This window comes from Thamnophis elegans, chromosome 3, assembly GCF_009769535.1.
Source record: "Thamnophis elegans isolate rThaEle1 chromosome 3, rThaEle1.pri, whole genome shotgun sequence".
NCBI lineage: Eukaryota > Metazoa > Chordata > Lepidosauria > Squamata > Colubridae > Thamnophis > Thamnophis elegans.
In genome coordinates, this window is record NC_045543.1 from 78416695 (window position 1) to 78434175 (window position 17481).

Sequence of the window (17481 nt, forward strand, 5' to 3'; positions counted from 1 at the left end):
ACATCAGTGTACAGCTTACTATTAACCTACTCCAGAAATGAATGAAACCTGCTGGGGCAATGCAAATCATTAATTACTGATACACTTTGCCAGAACTTTAGCTGTCTTCCTGGGGATAAGTAGAATCATTCAGCCATGCTTGTATCAATCTGCCCCAGCAATTTTATTGGAAAAATTTATACTGGTATATAAAACCCAATATTAACAATAGCAGTAGCACTTACAGTTATATATCACTTCACAGTGCTTTACAGCACTCTCTGGATGGAGTAATGCAGATATACTGCATTCAGTTTTGGTTGCCACGATGTAGAAAAGATGTGGAGACTCTAGAAAGAGTGCGGAGAAGAGCAACAAAGATGATTAGGGGACTGGAGACTAAAACATATGAAGAATGGTTGCAGGAACTGGGTATGTCTAGTTTAATAGAAAGGACTAGGGGAGACACGATAACAATGTTCTAATATCTCAGTGGATGCCACAAAGAAGAGGGAGTCAAACTATTCTCCAAGGCACCTGAGGGTAGAACAAGAAGCAATGGATGGAAACTAATCAAGGAGAGAAGCAACTTAGAACTGAGGAGAAATTTCCTGACAGTTAGAACAATTAATCAGTGGAACAACTTGCCTCCAGAAGTTGTAAATGCTCCAACAATGGAAGATGTTGGATACCATTGGACTAGACCTCCAAGGTCCCTTCCAACTCTGGTATTGTATTGTATTGTACTGTACTGACTGTATTGTATAAGAATAGGGGCATAGTAAAAGTAGTGTCAGACCATGCAACCTGATTCTAGCACAGATCATCTACAAGAGGGATTAATGCCAAAGGGAGTTTCCCATGCCAAAGGGAGTTTGGAGGCAGCCACTAGAGATAGTCCACAGTGGAGAACAAAATTTAACTTGCTAAGCAAGATATTTGTTGAGTTTTGCCCCATTTTATGACATTTCTTGCTACAGTTGTTAAACAAATCACTGCAGTTGTTAAGTTAGTAACAATCTGGTTTCCCCACTGAGTTCCCTTTGAGAAGGTCACAAATGGTGATTTCATGACTCTGGGATACTGCAACCATCATAAATATATGCCAATGGCCAAACATCTGAATTTTGATCATGTGACCATGAGGATGTTGCAGTGATTGTGTGAGAAATGGTCATAAGCCACTTTTTTCAGTGTTGTTGTAATTTCAATTACCTGTAGTAATTTAAAAAAAAAAGTTGAATTGAGACTTGTCTTCCTCCTCCAAGGCAGGTAGAACTACTGTTACCCAAGGATGTGTTAACCACCATTCTTATCCAGTCTCTTGCTATCTTCCAGGTAGCTTTCACCAATGAGAACAAGGATGTAATCTATATACGGCAGAACCAATGAAGAATCTGATCTACTTCCTCAGGATCAACAGAATGAAATGGCTTTCAGTTACTTTTGTGACATATGGTTTCTATTATCTGTCAAGAATTTGTCCAGCAAGATTCCATTTCGGACTGAATATAAATGATTTTGTCTTCCATATGCCTTGCAAATTTCTCAGAGGCTCAATCAGTTAACTTCTACCCATCCTTCCCAGATCAGTTTGGGTTGGCTTAAGCAGGGCTTCTGGATGGTAAGAATAAGTATTGATGCACAATTGACCAGTCTGCCAACACTTCCTGTGCATTAATCATTGGAACCCTCTGCACGACAAAGCATTCTTAGTCTGTAAGGAATACATAAAACCCATGAAGAATACTTGCTGGTTGGGTATCTATTGTCACACTGGGGGGCGGGGGGGAGACACGGACATAAGAGCATAGCAATTAAGATCAAACTCATTTGACTTTTTTATTTTGCAAGTGCAATTATAACCTCCTACTGGTAAGTAAATTGGGATGGAAATGTGCAGTGAAAAAGACTTCACTTTTAAACCATTATCCTTCTTGTTGCAATACCATTAAAACATTCCCACCAGACAACTGGAATTAGACCTGGAAGGGTAGCTTCCATACCTGTTTTGCTGCTCCTGCATACTTACCTGGGCATAAGAACTTCTGAATTCAGTAGGTCATACTACAAAAGCATGCATGTTTATACTTGTTGAGCTTTCATTTCTATAGTCATTTTCTCTCTGGGTGCTCTAACTGTTATTTTGAATAGAGACACTAGTATGGCTGAAAGCATTTAGGCTGGAAATATGCATAATTCTTTGTGCTCACAGCCGTGTAGAAAAACGTTGATCAGTTGTCTTTTGCAAAGAGAAGAAAGGAACAGTTCAGTAACTCCAATGTTAAGTTTTTCTTTGTGTGAACTTGCTATAGTTTTGGTATCACAGGCTGTAGAATGATTGAAGGCACCAGAATGGAGATGACTCACCTCACCTATGATCAAATTAGATAGTATATTGAAACGAGTTTATTTCTTCTTTAGCAAACAGGGAAGAATTTCCAAGTTCTTTGAGGTGGAAGACATGGAAGATACATTTACTGTAATTGTAAGCCTCTTGCAATTTTAGGTAGAGCTGAAAGTGATTAGCTTAGTTTTACATAGCGCATGGAACAAGCAAGGCAAAATCTTCAACTTTGGAACATTTGAATAGGGTACAAAACACAGAACATCACAAAGACTACACTGAAGTTTATACACCCGATATTTGTATAAAACTCTACTTTACATGATTATTCCACATCATTCCACGTGAAAACAATAACAAATGTTTTCAGTAATTAGTCTTTCCCACACATTTAAGGCACCATGCTTTTGCAAGTTTGGTTTTAGATACAATGATTTGACTCTGATATGAATCAGATTGGATTAGCTGTTTTGCTGCATGCCCATAATTTTAGGAAAGGATAACAATTTTTATAATTTTTGCTGTTAGGATTATTGTCTAGGATAAAGGAGTTATTTGGAATACTAAAACTTACTCTTTACAAACAAACGTATTTCCTAGTTGGTTTCCAGTCATAAAACCCAGGATCTATTAGCAAGTAATTCAATATAACCAATGGTGGGCTGCTGCTGGTTTGGACTGATTTGGGCGAACTGGTAGTTTGAACAATCAGTTGGCCCTGCCCACCACACTACCTTGTCCTATATGTCCTTTCTGGCTCAGTTGATTTGTGCAGCACAGCTGATTTCCGCGCCTCCGCTGTTCTAGCTTCTACGCAACTCTGCCTTAGAAGGTAAGCAGCTGAGCTTCAAATTGCAAGCACGTTAAGCGCATGCACTCACCAAACCGGTTGCAGCCCACCCGTGAATATAACTCTTACTTGGGAGTAAGGTAGAACATCCACCTATACATGAATGTTATGAGACTCATGTTGATTTTTTAAAGGAATGGGCAACCTGTGGCTCTTCAGAAGTTGCTAAGTTTGAGCCAAAGAGCGTGGCTATGTGGACAAAATGAGAAACAAATTATCGGTGACTGGGAGCTTTGCACACTACTGATAATTCTAGTTCTCAAACTAAAGTGGCACAAGCAAGACAGATGCATAAGTAAGCTTTAATTAAAACATCCTTAATAAACCATCTCTGCCGAGGGGTTTGACTGGTATGATTTTTGCATGCAAAAAAATCCAACAACAAAATGCTAATTTTAGCAGCAAGGAAGCTACTAAAAGTTCAGCACTAATTACAGAAATGTGATCTTTAAAATTGGTTAAGTACAAGTAGACATATGATTTTGATTTCTAAAACTTACTGGATTTTCTTGTAAATGTTAAAGCGTGCTACAGCAAGGTGGTTGCATCTTGCCACTTCTAAAAGGTACAATGAATATAACTAGAAAAATTAACAAAGGGAATCAGGACAGATTTTGGGTACTTGTTTCTGTGATGCAAGGAGCTACTAAATGCAGTCCATATAAGTAGCCAAAATTAAAATCATGTGACTTCAGCTAGATGATGCTGAAATAAAAGTTAAAAAGGAATTCCACATTCTGATTCGTATGGAAATATACAATCACAAGATATTTGAGTTGACAATTGTGAAGACAAATCTTTTTCAACATGATCAAAGAACTGGTTTTCTTTTCTTTCTCTGGATTTCCTAAAGTACTTCAAGTAGTTCATTATGTCCTACTTTATACAAAATACACATGCTATAATTTAGTATGCATTTTCTGCTTTACATACATTTGTGGTTTTAAAAATGAAGACTATACAGTATTTAAAATACATGTCAGTTTCTTTTATAGAGATTAGCAGAGTGGCATGCATTTTTGCAAACAATTTTGCACTCACATTAGCTTTTGTGTGTACTGTACTGCTCTAACATTTATTTTCTGCTTTATATTGCAACATTGTAAAATTCAAAGAACTACAGTTTTTGAAGGGTATGCTTTCCTTCATGAATGTGTTGGAAGTGTTAGGTAATTTATCAGAGAAGAAAACACTGTTATGTCTTCCTTTTCTTGGTAACTAGAAAAGTTCTTTTTTCATTTTGAGGAGAAACATATCCTTAGTTTTTACTTCCAGTGCTGAAAAAAACAAGAATGTTCCGTCTTCGAATCCACTGAAATAAGAGATGACCTTCACGATTCAGCTATTGTCACTTTTTCCATTGTAGAAAATCCAAATACAGGTAGTCCTTGATATACGACCACAACTGACTGCAAAATTTGTCCATTTGTTGAAATGGATTTTGCCCCATTTTACGATCTTTCTTGCCACAGTTGTTAAGTGAATTGTTGCAGTTTTCAAGTTAGTAACATGTTTAAGTGAATCTGGCTTCCCCATTGACTTTGCTTGTCAGAAGGTCGCAAAAGGTGATCACATGACCCCAGGACACTGCAACCATCGTAAATATGAATCTGTTGCCAAGCACCTGAATTTTGATCACATGACCATGGAGATGCTGCAATGGTCATAAGTTTGAAAAATGGTCATGTCACTTTTTTCAGTGCCATTGCAACTTTGAATAGTCACTAAATGAACTGTTGTAAGTCAAGGACTTTACCTATAATTTTATAATTTACCTATAATTTTAAAGGATAGGTAGCTTTTAGAGTTCATCAACTCCTCACATTTCCCAATTTCACAAATCAGTCTTTTACATCAAAAGATATTTGAAAAACAATCATACCCCAAATATTTATCGTGTTTTTCTCCACACATTAGTCTACTTTATCAGCTATACTAAGTTACAATTATCTCTCTGGAAACAGGTAAAATAGTAAAGCAGAATAAATAATCAATTGGCAATTCACTGAACTTTTGCACTCCCAACAGCACATTTTATATTTAAGGGGCACCGTTCTAAAAGCTTTTCTTGGGCAATTTCTATGGTTTGCCAATTCTGTATAGGTTTAGGCTAGAAACAAGAAGACCTAGTTCTGCCTTGGGGACAAAGCCAGCTTAGTGTCCTTGGGGAGATCATGTTCTCTCAGTCCTAGAAGAGAAGGAACGGCAAACCACTTCTGAAAAAGAAAAGCCATTCCAGGCAACCAATCTCCAAGAATTGGATGTGATTGAATGAAATAATAAACAGATATTGCACATCTTATGAGCCAATAGCAATGAAAGTTCAGCAACTGGTTCAGCTCTGGCAAAATGCTTATCCCAGGAAGCTCTGCTTAGACTTCATTTTTGAAACATGTAGTGCCCTTTCTTGATTTTCTGACTTCAGAAAAGAAAAAAAAAACAGGTTGATTTTATATAATGCTTCCACCAATATAAACTCCCTGCAGCAAACCTTCAATACTACAGAAAGCCAGTAAGACACATCATAAACTGCCCAATGACGTCATTATTCCAAACAGAAGTTTATATTTATATCATACTGAAGAAATTTTTTTCTCTTTAACAAGGCCACAATAGAAAATTAGGAATCAGCCTTTTCACAAGTTCCGGTCACTCTTTAATAACTAACATCAATTGCTGTTCATATCAGATACCCACCAAGTCAAAATATTTTTCATCAGGATAGTAAATCTTAATTTACAAAAGGAATTTTGACTCATGGGATGACTAAATGGAGCATGTGATTTGTGTAAAACTGGGACAGAAAAAAGGTATTCTTTATAATTTGAACTTAAATCTAATTTATATAAATGCAAAAAAAATGTGCATAATAGGCAATATATATTTTTTTAAAATGAAGTGCACTTTTCTTTATATTACATACAATATAAATTACCTTTCCATTTCTTTGTTCAAATCATCAGGTATTACCCAAGCTACAAAATAGTTACGTCCACAGTTAGTGAATCATCAACGGCTGCAATTACGGCCAGAGAATTGCTGCCAAAACTGGAGAAACATGTAGAATGTAAGACATTTCCCCTTTCAATCATAATGATAGTTGTTTTTGTTCTGTCAGGTATCTATATATTCCTGCTTAGACTTTGCTCACCTGACTAGATCTTTGAAAGTGGAAACAATAAATAAAAATTCAGCAAGCAGAGAAACATATATACTATTGTAGTTAAATCCCCAAATTAGAAACTTGAGCAATAAATTGCAAACACCTCTTCCTCCCCAACAGCAAAGCATTCATTACTCAATTAGTTTCCATGCCAATGAACCATCACAAAAGGAACTATATCCCTCTGTACATGATTTTATTATTTACATAATACAATATAGCATAGATGCTGGGTAGCATGATTATGTGCAATACATAAATATGAACTATCTGTACACATTTGCTTATCTAATAATTCAACTGAGGACAAAATTTAAAGCAAAGACCTGATGCTTTTAATGAAGAAAACTAAGACTGAACACTGCAATAGAAATCAGAAGTAGTGCCCTATGTATACACAACTATTTACAAATGAGAACAGGCGTTACCACTATACTACTCTAAACTGTACTTGTTTATATAAAAAACACAAGTTTCATACATCACAAAAAACCCTTCCATTATAACACAGAAGTGATATTACCAGACAAGCATCAGTGAAGTATACTGCCTTTTCTAGAGTTGTTATTGTACAATGCTGTAGATAATGCAGCCCATGCAATACACCCAAGAACACTACAGTCCTACACCCAAATACTATTAAAATGATAAAAGCAGCCCCTCAGAGTGGTTCCAGGTACCACTTAAAAGTGTACAGCAGCCATATTGGGTATGATTTCTCCATGCAAAAGGGTGCAATCTCACTACATTTGGAAACTATAAAAAAATTAAAGGCTAACCTTCTTTTCAAACCAGAACACATTCAACTTAAGATGCATATGAAAAAATTAAAGGCTTGAATACATTTGCAAACTAGGTTCATCAGATGCAGGTGCTTATTTGAAAGAGCTGCTGTGATTAACTTTTATCAAAAATGTAGCCTTTATTTTGTGAACTGAAATCAATTTTTGTTGCATTGTGCTACACAATGTATTTAGCTACTTCAGAGTAAGAAGCAGACAAGTCTTCTGTTGTAGGCTAGTTCATAAAATTTTGAAAAAAAGTTTCCTTCAAGAACTAGTTAACAGTTGAACAATTTTTATCACTTCCAAAGATTACATCCTCTAGAAGGTAATCTTAAATTGTAGTTTATGGCACCTGAACACACCCATTTCCATTTAGAAACTGGCTCCTCTGCAGTTCAGCCTTAAAACAATGAAGTGTGGAAATTAAAGATTACGGTTAACTATGGTAAAAGTAGACTCATTTTTCTTGGTGTATCATTTAATCAAACAGGCACATTAGCACTATTCAAAGATGATATACCTCTATCAACAATCCCAAAAGGCAAATCTGCTGCAAACATGCAGATTTTATGCATCTGTTTGGCACATGTGAACTAGACAACTCTGTCCTTTGCGCATGTCTGTTTTCCAATGCAGGTCTTACTCTTTCATTCATTTTGGGGAGGGCACGTATACATTTTAAAGGGCTGTATCTATCCAATTCTGCCTGTAACACCCACAATATCCTAAAATATCAATCAATAAGACAAACTAAAGTAAAACTCTGGAGAACATCAAAGGAAAATGGCCATGCATCTGCTCTTTAATGTTTTCCTAGGATATTTTAAAATAAAAACAAAGGAAGTCAGTCTTTGCACCAATAGGTTAGTTTATATTCTCTGGATTTTTTCAGCCACAACAACTGGATTCTCTTTCCTGATTTTTGCTGCAGCTTCTGCTTTGTAATCATATGGGCAGTTGTGCTTGTCAGAATAACGGTGAAGTCCACAAAACAGATTTCCACATCGACAGTCAAATCCTGTGAAAACACAGAAGAACCTTGAAGTAAATTATGAAGTCTTATAACAGGCATTATCTTTCTAAGCAATACATCTATTCTTATCCTCTAAGGATATTTGTCTTCTCTGAAAGACGTTTAAATGTTTCCCAAATACCGTATTTTTCAGAGTATAAGATGCACCAAGATTTTGAAGAGGCAAATTAAAAAAAAAAGTTTTTGCACTCTGCAGACCTCCCCAAAACAACCCCCTTTTGTCAATTTTTTTTTGGCATGCATAGCCTTTAGGAAGTCTATAGAGTGCTTCTGGGGGGCAAAATCGAGCAAAAAACGGCCAGTTTTTTGCTCATTTTTGTCTTTCCCAGCCCTCAGGAACACTCTGGAAGCCTCCTAAAGGCTATGCACAGCGATTTTTGCAAAAGGGGCAGGGTTTCGGGAGGCCAAAAATGCTGTATTCAGTATATAAGACGCACACAGATTTTCAGCCTCTTTTTTGGGGGGAAAAAGGTCTTTTACTCCGAAAACTACAGTACATTCTTTAAAAAAAGGAGCTGGACAAAATGAACTGTAGTATCCTACCTGTAAGTCCAACCTTCTTTCTGCACATAAAACATCTGTTCTTCTTTGGTTTGGGCATTTCAGGTGTTTTTTCTTCATTCTGAGATGTACTAGGTTGAGTAACTGAAGGACTTGGTTGTGTAACCACTAAAAGAATAACAGAAATTGGTTAAATATACATTTCTGCTTTAATCTGAACTTTCATCTCCATCACCTTTTCAAATGCTCCATTATTAAATAGGATATACAAAATATTCCTATTTAAGTTTGATATTTGAACATGAAACTTTCCAGTGTTTCAGATATGAAACAAAAGACCAATATTCCAGAACATCATTGAGATTGAAACAAAATTTTTCTGCCCCCTAAGCAAAGTTTAACTGTTAAAATTATGTTGCTTTGAGTGCTAAGACTTGTATTTTCTATTACTTTTTGCAAAATGTGTATTATCAAGTACTGTAGCAGGACCAGTTTCATCCATGCTATTAGATGTGTGATGCAGGAATGAAAGGAAAAAGTGACTACCTAAACATAGGATGAAACTGCTATTATTGAACACTAATCACTGTCTTTCTTAGGTGCTGTCTCTGTGTTCAGAATAAGTTTTTTGTTGTGGTTCTAATGCAATTACTGTTAAACTGCAAACAAGAATTTAAAAAGCCACACTTAAACTTCTGTCAAGATTGGTTACTATGAAGATTTGGGAATTGTTTTTCAATCTGGAATATTATGTGTAAAACACCATAAACTACTTCCAACCCAGAGAAATAACTTGTAGAAAATAGCCAGACCACACTTGGAACAGTCAGTCCAGCATGATCCAGAGAAAAAAACACAGAATGCTTCGGAGTTCCTTGTACTCGGATATTAAGAACCATCGTCTTCAGCATTCTTTATTTGGGCAATAGCAGGACAGCACCCTGAAACCAATACCTCATCTATCTTTGTCATATGAAGACACAACTGTTTTGAAGCAGTGGAACATTGGCTGGAGTTGTTTCATGGACAATGTTAATACTGAAACAATTATTTCCATAAGAATTATTTGGTGAAAAACATTCGTGAAGATACTGGGTGTACAACCAATCTTAAGTTATTTTTGTCCTCTTTCCCATTTTTCTTTTTTCAAGCTATCTTGAGGAATATTTATATAATGAGTTGTTTTAATACTTTGGACAATTTGAAACAATCTTGTAATAAATGAGTACAACTACTTTGGAAATCGAAGAACTTTTCCAACACTGAGCTTTATCAAAGGCACCAAGAATCAGAATCAAGATTTTTGGTGGTAATGGCTAAACCAGTGGATTCAGAGTTCTGCACAGTCTAGCAATACATGTTGGGAGATGAGAGAACAGGTGTGGAGAATCATTCAAATATTGTTTAACTTTAACTTCTATCAACCCCAATCAGCATTTCCAATAATGGAGGGAAAGGAGACTATGATCTTCTGTTATTTGGAAAGCTAACATTTTCCTGGTTCTCAAACAGATAGTAATATTTATGAGTTATTACAGCATTTTAATTTCTACTTATGCCACCTTTTTGGAAAAATATTTATTGAACGTAAATGCTTTGAAGTAGCTTTCTTTCCTTCATCAGTTTCCCATAGCAGCTACAACAGCTTACACTTGCTCAGAATAAACACCTAAAAATAGACATTTGAAAATGTGCATGTGTGTTACAGAGATGTTGCTATTATTTCAATACAGAGCTAGGATGAGTGCAGACCTATAATCAATTGTATGGATAAACTGGAAGTAAAAACTAGAGACTACTCTGCCATTTTCCAGAGATCAATTATCTCCTTCACTTATGGTATTGCCTACATAATAGTTTATTTTATTGAGCTAACTAAAATATTCATTAAACGTCTACAGGGTGACATATAGATATAATTTAAATGTTGAACTAAAACAGCCATTATACTGCCAGTGTAGTCATTTTTAATGATGTAGAAATGTTTTACACATAATTATATAAAGTCATGTCAAATCATTCTAGAATTTTGAGCTGAGACAGGATTGGATATTAAAAAAATTATTTCCTTTTTAAGAAAGGTCACAAAGGATGAATAATGTTATTTATTAATAGGTATACATGTGAGCTGATTTTTACCTGAAAGCTACTTTGTCTCATATCCAACTCAAATTGACCCTTATGATAAAGTGCGTCAAGGGTGACACTATTGGGAAAATTCTTTAGATGTTTCAATTATTAAATATGTGAACAAAATATTGCAGAAAAATATGACTCAACTAACACAAATAGTGATAATAAATCATGAGAATTATAATTCAAAGTGTTGGGAGAGTACAAAGTTCAAATGAATAAAATAAGTATGTCCACATTAACCATCCATTTAATATTAGTGAATATAAACAATGTGGTTAAGTTATCATATCTATACATAATTCATGAAAATATCTAATGTGCAATCAACTTCAGTTGGGGTGTAAGCTATAATCTATGGAGGAAAAATGTGTTGTTGATTAGAACATGGGGTGTGTGCAAATTTTAATTAACCTTTGTTTACAGATATAGTGCGTTAATTAAATTTATATATAACTTGGTTGCTCATAAAACTGTTTGATATATATCTAAAAGAGATTGTTTAGGCCATAATTATGAATGGATTGATTCTTAAAATATTGTTATAAAAAGCTGCTATTATCTAAACATGGATTTCTTCATTTTTAAGAAATGTATTGGTATTAATGTTCAAGTAAAATGCCTAATTGTATTTCTCACTTTATGCTTCCACTTATGCCAAGTAACCATATAAAGTATTAATTTTCAGAACTTGAGAAAAGGAAAATATGAAAATATGACTCAGTCAGGTGTCTGAATTTTGATTATGGGGATGCTGTAATAGTCATGTTAAAAAATGGTCATAAGTAATTTTATTCAGTGGTGGTGTAACTTCGAACGGTCACTAAATGAACTGCTCTAAGGACTATCTGTATAGATTTTTGTCTATATTGAAATACACCTATCTTTTTATATAGTTGTATCCCCTTCTACCATATCTAATAATGTTATGTGAAACTTTCCCATATTATATGATTCCTTCAAAACACTATTTAAGTAGTCAAGGAATTTCTTCCCATTATTGAATTTCTAGCAAAACCATGAGGTTATTGCAATACTTTCCCTTTAAGCTATATTCAATTTAATATATTTAAAAATGGGGGTTTGCACCATACATTAAATAAAACATTTACTGCAGAACGTTTACTCTAAAAATACTATTTACCATGATGATACAAAAGAATGATTAAAATAAGCTTTGATAAAAACATTTAATGTCCCACTTAAAAAACTGATTAAAGAGCAGAGTATGGATATGAAAATGAATGAATACATATGTATGATTGAATGAATGTAAATTTGCTGATATTACAAATGAACTTTTGGAACTTGTCAAAATTTGTAATGTAACCATAGCAGATGTATTCAATTCTAAAACACACTAAACATTTTGCATGGGGTTTTTGGTTTATTTTGACTACTGAATTTATTAGCTGTTGATCTGATTAGCAAATTAAGCTACTCCTTCCTAATAGGAAGAAAATTCAAAGATTTAATAACATTTTGGTAGTTTCCTGTGTGTTTCCCCCCTTAAATATATAAGGTAAAAATAAAGTTTTCTTTGAACTGAGTTGACCCTGTGACAATATATTCTTCTTGGTAACTATTTGGAAGTGGTTTGCCACTTTCTTCGTCCAATAACCCCTCTCCCCCATACCCACCCCTTTGGACTTCATACTTTAGGCGACAACCCTGGGATTTTCTGATGCCTCTCAACCAAGTCCTACCTTGCTTAGCTTTCTGAGATCCACCACAGTTGGCTAGATTGCTGCCTCATAGCTGGGCTAACTGTGTAAGAAGTGTTCAAATATCAAATATTATAGTTTTCTTCCTTGATTTTAGATGTTTAAACGTGCCAGGTCCCACTGTACTAACTGCACTCAAGTCACTTTTAAAGAGGCATACCTGGCTCTGTTGTCTCTGTTTTCGGAATTATTTTCTCCTCTCTTGAAATGCTCATTTCTGTCATTTGCTGTGTTACAGGCAAGGCGGCAGCAGGCACATTTCTGCTTGCATTCAGTAAAATGAAAGCAATTTGTTAGTGCTATTACGAAGACTAGAATTTTTATAAAGCTAAGATTTTTAACAACTTCAGCTCTTTTTGGTAACTGAATTACTGAACCCACTGATAATAAATTTTGATAACAAATTATTAACAACTGACCTTAAAAATCTATTCTTATAGTCATCCAAGATATTATTATAAACGTTTCATCATTATAATTCTCAGATTAACTGCAAAAATAGACTAAGTATTACCTCTATTAATTAAGTATAGCAGATTCTAATGCAATTATAAAACAAAAACATTTTAAGTAATTTCAAGCTCAATTTAACATTTTTGTTTTACCTTGATTTCTCTGATGTACTGCCAGCAGCACCTTCACAGTTGTTTAAACTAGTATCTGCTCTCTGTATAGATGTAGAATCTGAGGTAGGGTTATTGGAACCACCTGATGTTCCTGGGTAGTAAAAAAAAAAGGAACAAATACATTAGAATGTTTAAGCAAACAAAATGGTTATTAAATGCTTCCAGGTCTTTCTAATTATAGTGAATGAATCCAGTTTAAGGAAAAACATTTCAAAGTTTGGAAAAGCATGGTATAATATTAATTCCAGCTATTTCTGAAATGTACTCTATTGACATTTAGTATTTCATTTTTGTTTCTCCAAAACATACCCATTGGACTGATTCGGCCACTATTTTGCTGTCTCTGAAGATGTTCTTTATAGCAGACGGAACACATTCCATTAGTTCTAGGATTCCCATAAAATCCACATCCTGTGCTACACAGCATGGGTCCTGGGGTCTGGTTGGTTTCCTGAGCCATCTTGTGCTGTAAACAGAGCAAAAGGATACCTAATTAGGAGTTGCTATACATTCATAATTCAAATAGAATTGTTATTACAAATGCTAAAATGGCACAACTAGCCTTTTGCATAAATGTAGAATATATATATCATCATGAAAGGGCAGATTATCATAAACAGGGATGGGACAGGACTGAAAATGTATATATTTGAAGTCTGTAAACTATGAAGAAGAAACAATCTTTTCTTTCCAAAGGCAGGTGGATGGAGAAATTAGTAGGTACTCTCAATTGTTAAAAGCTGTGAGTTAAGCTAAAAGAAAATAAGCTGCTTGTCATTTGAGTCCTTTCAGCCTAAAGCCATTCTCAGTTCAGCCCTCACCTAAGAGATTCTTTTTCTATAAATGGGAATGCTGCTTGCATCCTAAAAAACCAAAAGTAAATGGAATGTGCAGGTGCATATGGCTTACCCTAATGGCATAATCACACAAATGTGCCTGTAACTGCATATTCCGCTGACAATTATGTTGTTTACTGAAGTCCAAAATTCCTGAACTACTAAATGGACTTCAAATTGCTTTTATATAGGTTTATGGGAAGGAAGAGTGGAGTTTATGCAAATAATATAATGATGCACAACCCTGTTTTTAGCATCATTGCATTAACAAAAACACTACCACAATCCCATAAAGAAACTGAAATGTTTTGCAAGACTAATATTGTTTATTAATATTTATGTATCATTTATGGATAGGGAATTTGCACTATGATATTATAAAACCTGGAAGATAAGACTATTATTATATGTGTATATAGGTATGAAGTTTGCTTTCTTATACCTATTTTCACTTTTATTAGAAGTTCAAAACAAAACTTGGCAGGAGTTATATTTATCCTTTCCCCAAATAACTAAAAAGGCGAAGACATCTCAGTATATCAAAATCTACATATTTTAAAATGCATGTTTGAAAAAAGTGGAAGAAAACATCTATTAGCCGTCCAAAGTAGTTTTATTTCTTTACAGATAGATCTCCCACCACCATTAAAACATTCAGGTTGTAGTTTTAAACAATGCATGAAACTTACAAAACATAATCTGCTTTGTAAACCACATCTAAAATTGACACAATTTAAATCAAGCATAGTAGATATCAACTTAATACTAGCCTATTCAATCCAATATATTTAGTACTGCATCTTTGTAAAAAACATAGCCTCTTTTCCATATAATGCTATTTCAGTTCAAATTGTCCAAAAAGCAACAGGACAAATATTCAAAAAATGGGGAATGGGTAAATGAAATAAAAATTGAAAACTGATGCTAAATGAAATAAAGACAGTTTTGATTTTCAGATAGCTTCCAACTGGCACTTGGCATGGAATTTGTAATCTCATGCTATTGAATATGCTTTACACTTTTAGTCTAACTAGAATGCTGGTTTCTAATACCACCTCTTGTGTGTCCTCTAGCTTTAGTTTTTCCTCAGAAGCTAAGGTCACATGGGGGAGCGCATTAGCTTCCGCTTGTCACAAGGCTGCAATGTGACAAGCTGAGCTAGAAGCTCAGATAAAACCCTGTCAACAGGGGCCTCTGAAATCAGCTTCTATTTTTATCTCAAAAGCTGCCTAGTTCCAGTACAGCTCACAAAATTAAAACAGCAAAATATGTATTCAGTTAAAATGTTTTTTTAAAAAACCTCCATTATAGGGCAATTCATAATAGCATTAAAGAAAAAAATGGGCAAGGCCAACAATTAGAGAATTTGCCAAACTAATTTAGTTACAGTGGTATAAGCAATTCTTCTGCCACTCCTACAATACATGGGCTACAAAAATCCGATGGTTGATTTATTTTTTAAAATAAAAGTTTGGTTCCTGCTGTCCAACATTGTAAAATAAACATGCTCTTTGTTCAATCTTACTTTCAATTATCAACAAGAACTCCATCAATACTTGTTCTAAACTCCAGGGCGCAGAATGGGATAGTACCATGCAACCAAGAGTTGTATATTCCATGTTTAAAAATTTAATAAAATAAAAAATAGTTTAAAAAGTTATTCCTATCACAAGGAAGAAGTCACAGAATGAACTCAACAGCCCTCCGATTACTTAACACGAAAAAAATGAAACTTCTTCGGTAATGAAAGGAAAAACCGTGATTACTAATTCAGTATTACACCCACAGAAATTGCATCACTTATGGCACGCAACTGCTCAGCTCGTCTACACGCATTTAACTTTACAAAGCAACAAGGCGCTTTGGGGATTGAACTCGGAGGCCCTGGATAGAAGGGCGCCTCCAGGCAAATCCTGAAGCTTTTTTGGGGGGGAGGGGGGACCCAGAATACCAGAAAACAAGGAGCCAGGGATTTTTTTTTCTCGTAGTGGCACAATGGATACCGGCCAAGTCGGAGGAAACAAAGGAGAAGCCGCTGCCAGTAATTCAGCGCTTCGAGGGGCGGCGGGGAGGGGGAGGGAGACAGGCAGCGGATAAAAGGAAAGCGGAGCCGCTCTCGGGCGCCAAGGACTCCGGGACGCCAAACGCGCCGACCAAAATAAAAAAATAAAAAAAATGGGAGAAGATGGCAGGCGACGATGACGGTCAGGGCGGACTCTCCTGGTTGAGCTACCGGGAGGGGATGGGCAGAGGAGCTGGGAAGAGGCAGGGGCCTCGCTCCGGCTCATCGTCTCTTCCCCCCCCCCCCCCAGCCACATCCACCCAGCTGACAAGCACATACCGAGGCCTGAGGGGCCTCGTGAAAGAAAACCACTGAGTCATGGCAAGGCCGAGCCAGCCCGGGAAAAACCAAGCGGTCGTCCTCCGCGCTCCGGGGCAACGCACACCAACGACCTCCCCACCCCCGGTTCCCAAAGGCGGTTTCGGCCCTGAGGCAAAAGGGACGGGAGTTGATGGGGGGGGGAGGCGAAGAAGAAAGGCGGGAAGGGGAGGAAGGCTTCGCTCCCACTCCGCGCCGAGGAAGCCCATTGTCTCCCTTCCAGTTTCTTTGTTTCCCCTTCCGCCACTACTACTACTTCTCCCTTTCAGTGACTTTGCCCTCCCGCCTCCTCGCCAGCCGACACCGAGCAGACAGAAAGAAAGAGCATCCATATTTTTCCTCAGTTTCACTCGCTCCCTCCACAGCTCCACAAGCCACGCAAACAAGCGGCCCTTTTGTCCTCCTCCCTTGCCCCGCCGTCCTCCTTGGCCAAACAAAGCGAAAAAGCACCCCCCCTCTTTCTTCCCCTCCTCAGTTTTCGCGGCTCGCAACACGGAAGGCGAGACCTCCCCTCTAATCCAAGCGCCCCCCTCCCCGCCTCTTCTCGCTCCTCTGTGGAGGCGAGACGGAGAACGACGCCCCCTCCTCATCTCCCACCATCCACCTCCCCCGCCCGCCCCGCACCTGGAACGAAAGGCCACTCACCGTCGCTCGGCGTCCCAGATACTTCGACTTGCAAGGGAAGAGCCGAAAGAGAGACGGGGAGGAGACGCCGCCGCTGTTTGGGGCTTTAGCGGGAAGAGGGTCCCCGGAGCTGCAGCAGCAGCAACCGCCGCCGCCGCTGCTGCCGCCGCTTCTTTCCTTTGTTCCAAGAAGAGGAGGCGGAGGCGGAGGCGGAGTTGCTGGTGCCGCTGCGCGGAGCTAGACACGGCGAGGAAGGGAGGGGAGGGGGGCCGAAGATGGTTCCTCGTCGTCGCGCGCTGGTGATAATGGCGGCGGTAAAGCCGCCGCTGCTGCGAGCCTCCGGGCCTGGATGAAAACGCACCGACTTCCCGCGCGCACAAACCGTCCCTCGAGCGTGGAGGAAGAAAGCGCGCGCGCGCGGGCAGCTCCGGTAGCTCCGGGTGAAGAAAAAGGTAGGCGGCCGCCGGGCTCCTAATGGGCTGACTGGCGCGGGCGCGCTG

General features: G+C 37.3%; 1 protein-coding gene across 1 annotated transcript; it reads right to left on the reverse strand.

The window, feature by feature from the left end:
- Window positions 1-6518: 6518 nt before the first annotated feature.
- Window positions 6519-17442, reverse strand: ZFAND5 (zinc finger AN1-type containing 5). The gene is made up of 6 exons (XM_032213161.1): window positions 17003-17442; window positions 13451-13607; window positions 13121-13232; window positions 12676-12776; window positions 8701-8826; window positions 6519-8142 (listed from the first exon to the last, which is right to left on the reverse strand). Exons 2-6 carry the CDS (start codon window positions 13599-13601, stop codon window positions 7994-7996), a joined length of 639 nt encoding a protein of 212 aa, XP_032069052.1. The 5' UTR covers window positions 13602-13607; window positions 17003-17442; the 3' UTR covers window positions 6519-7993.
- Between the last annotated feature and the right edge of the window lie 39 nt (window positions 17443-17481).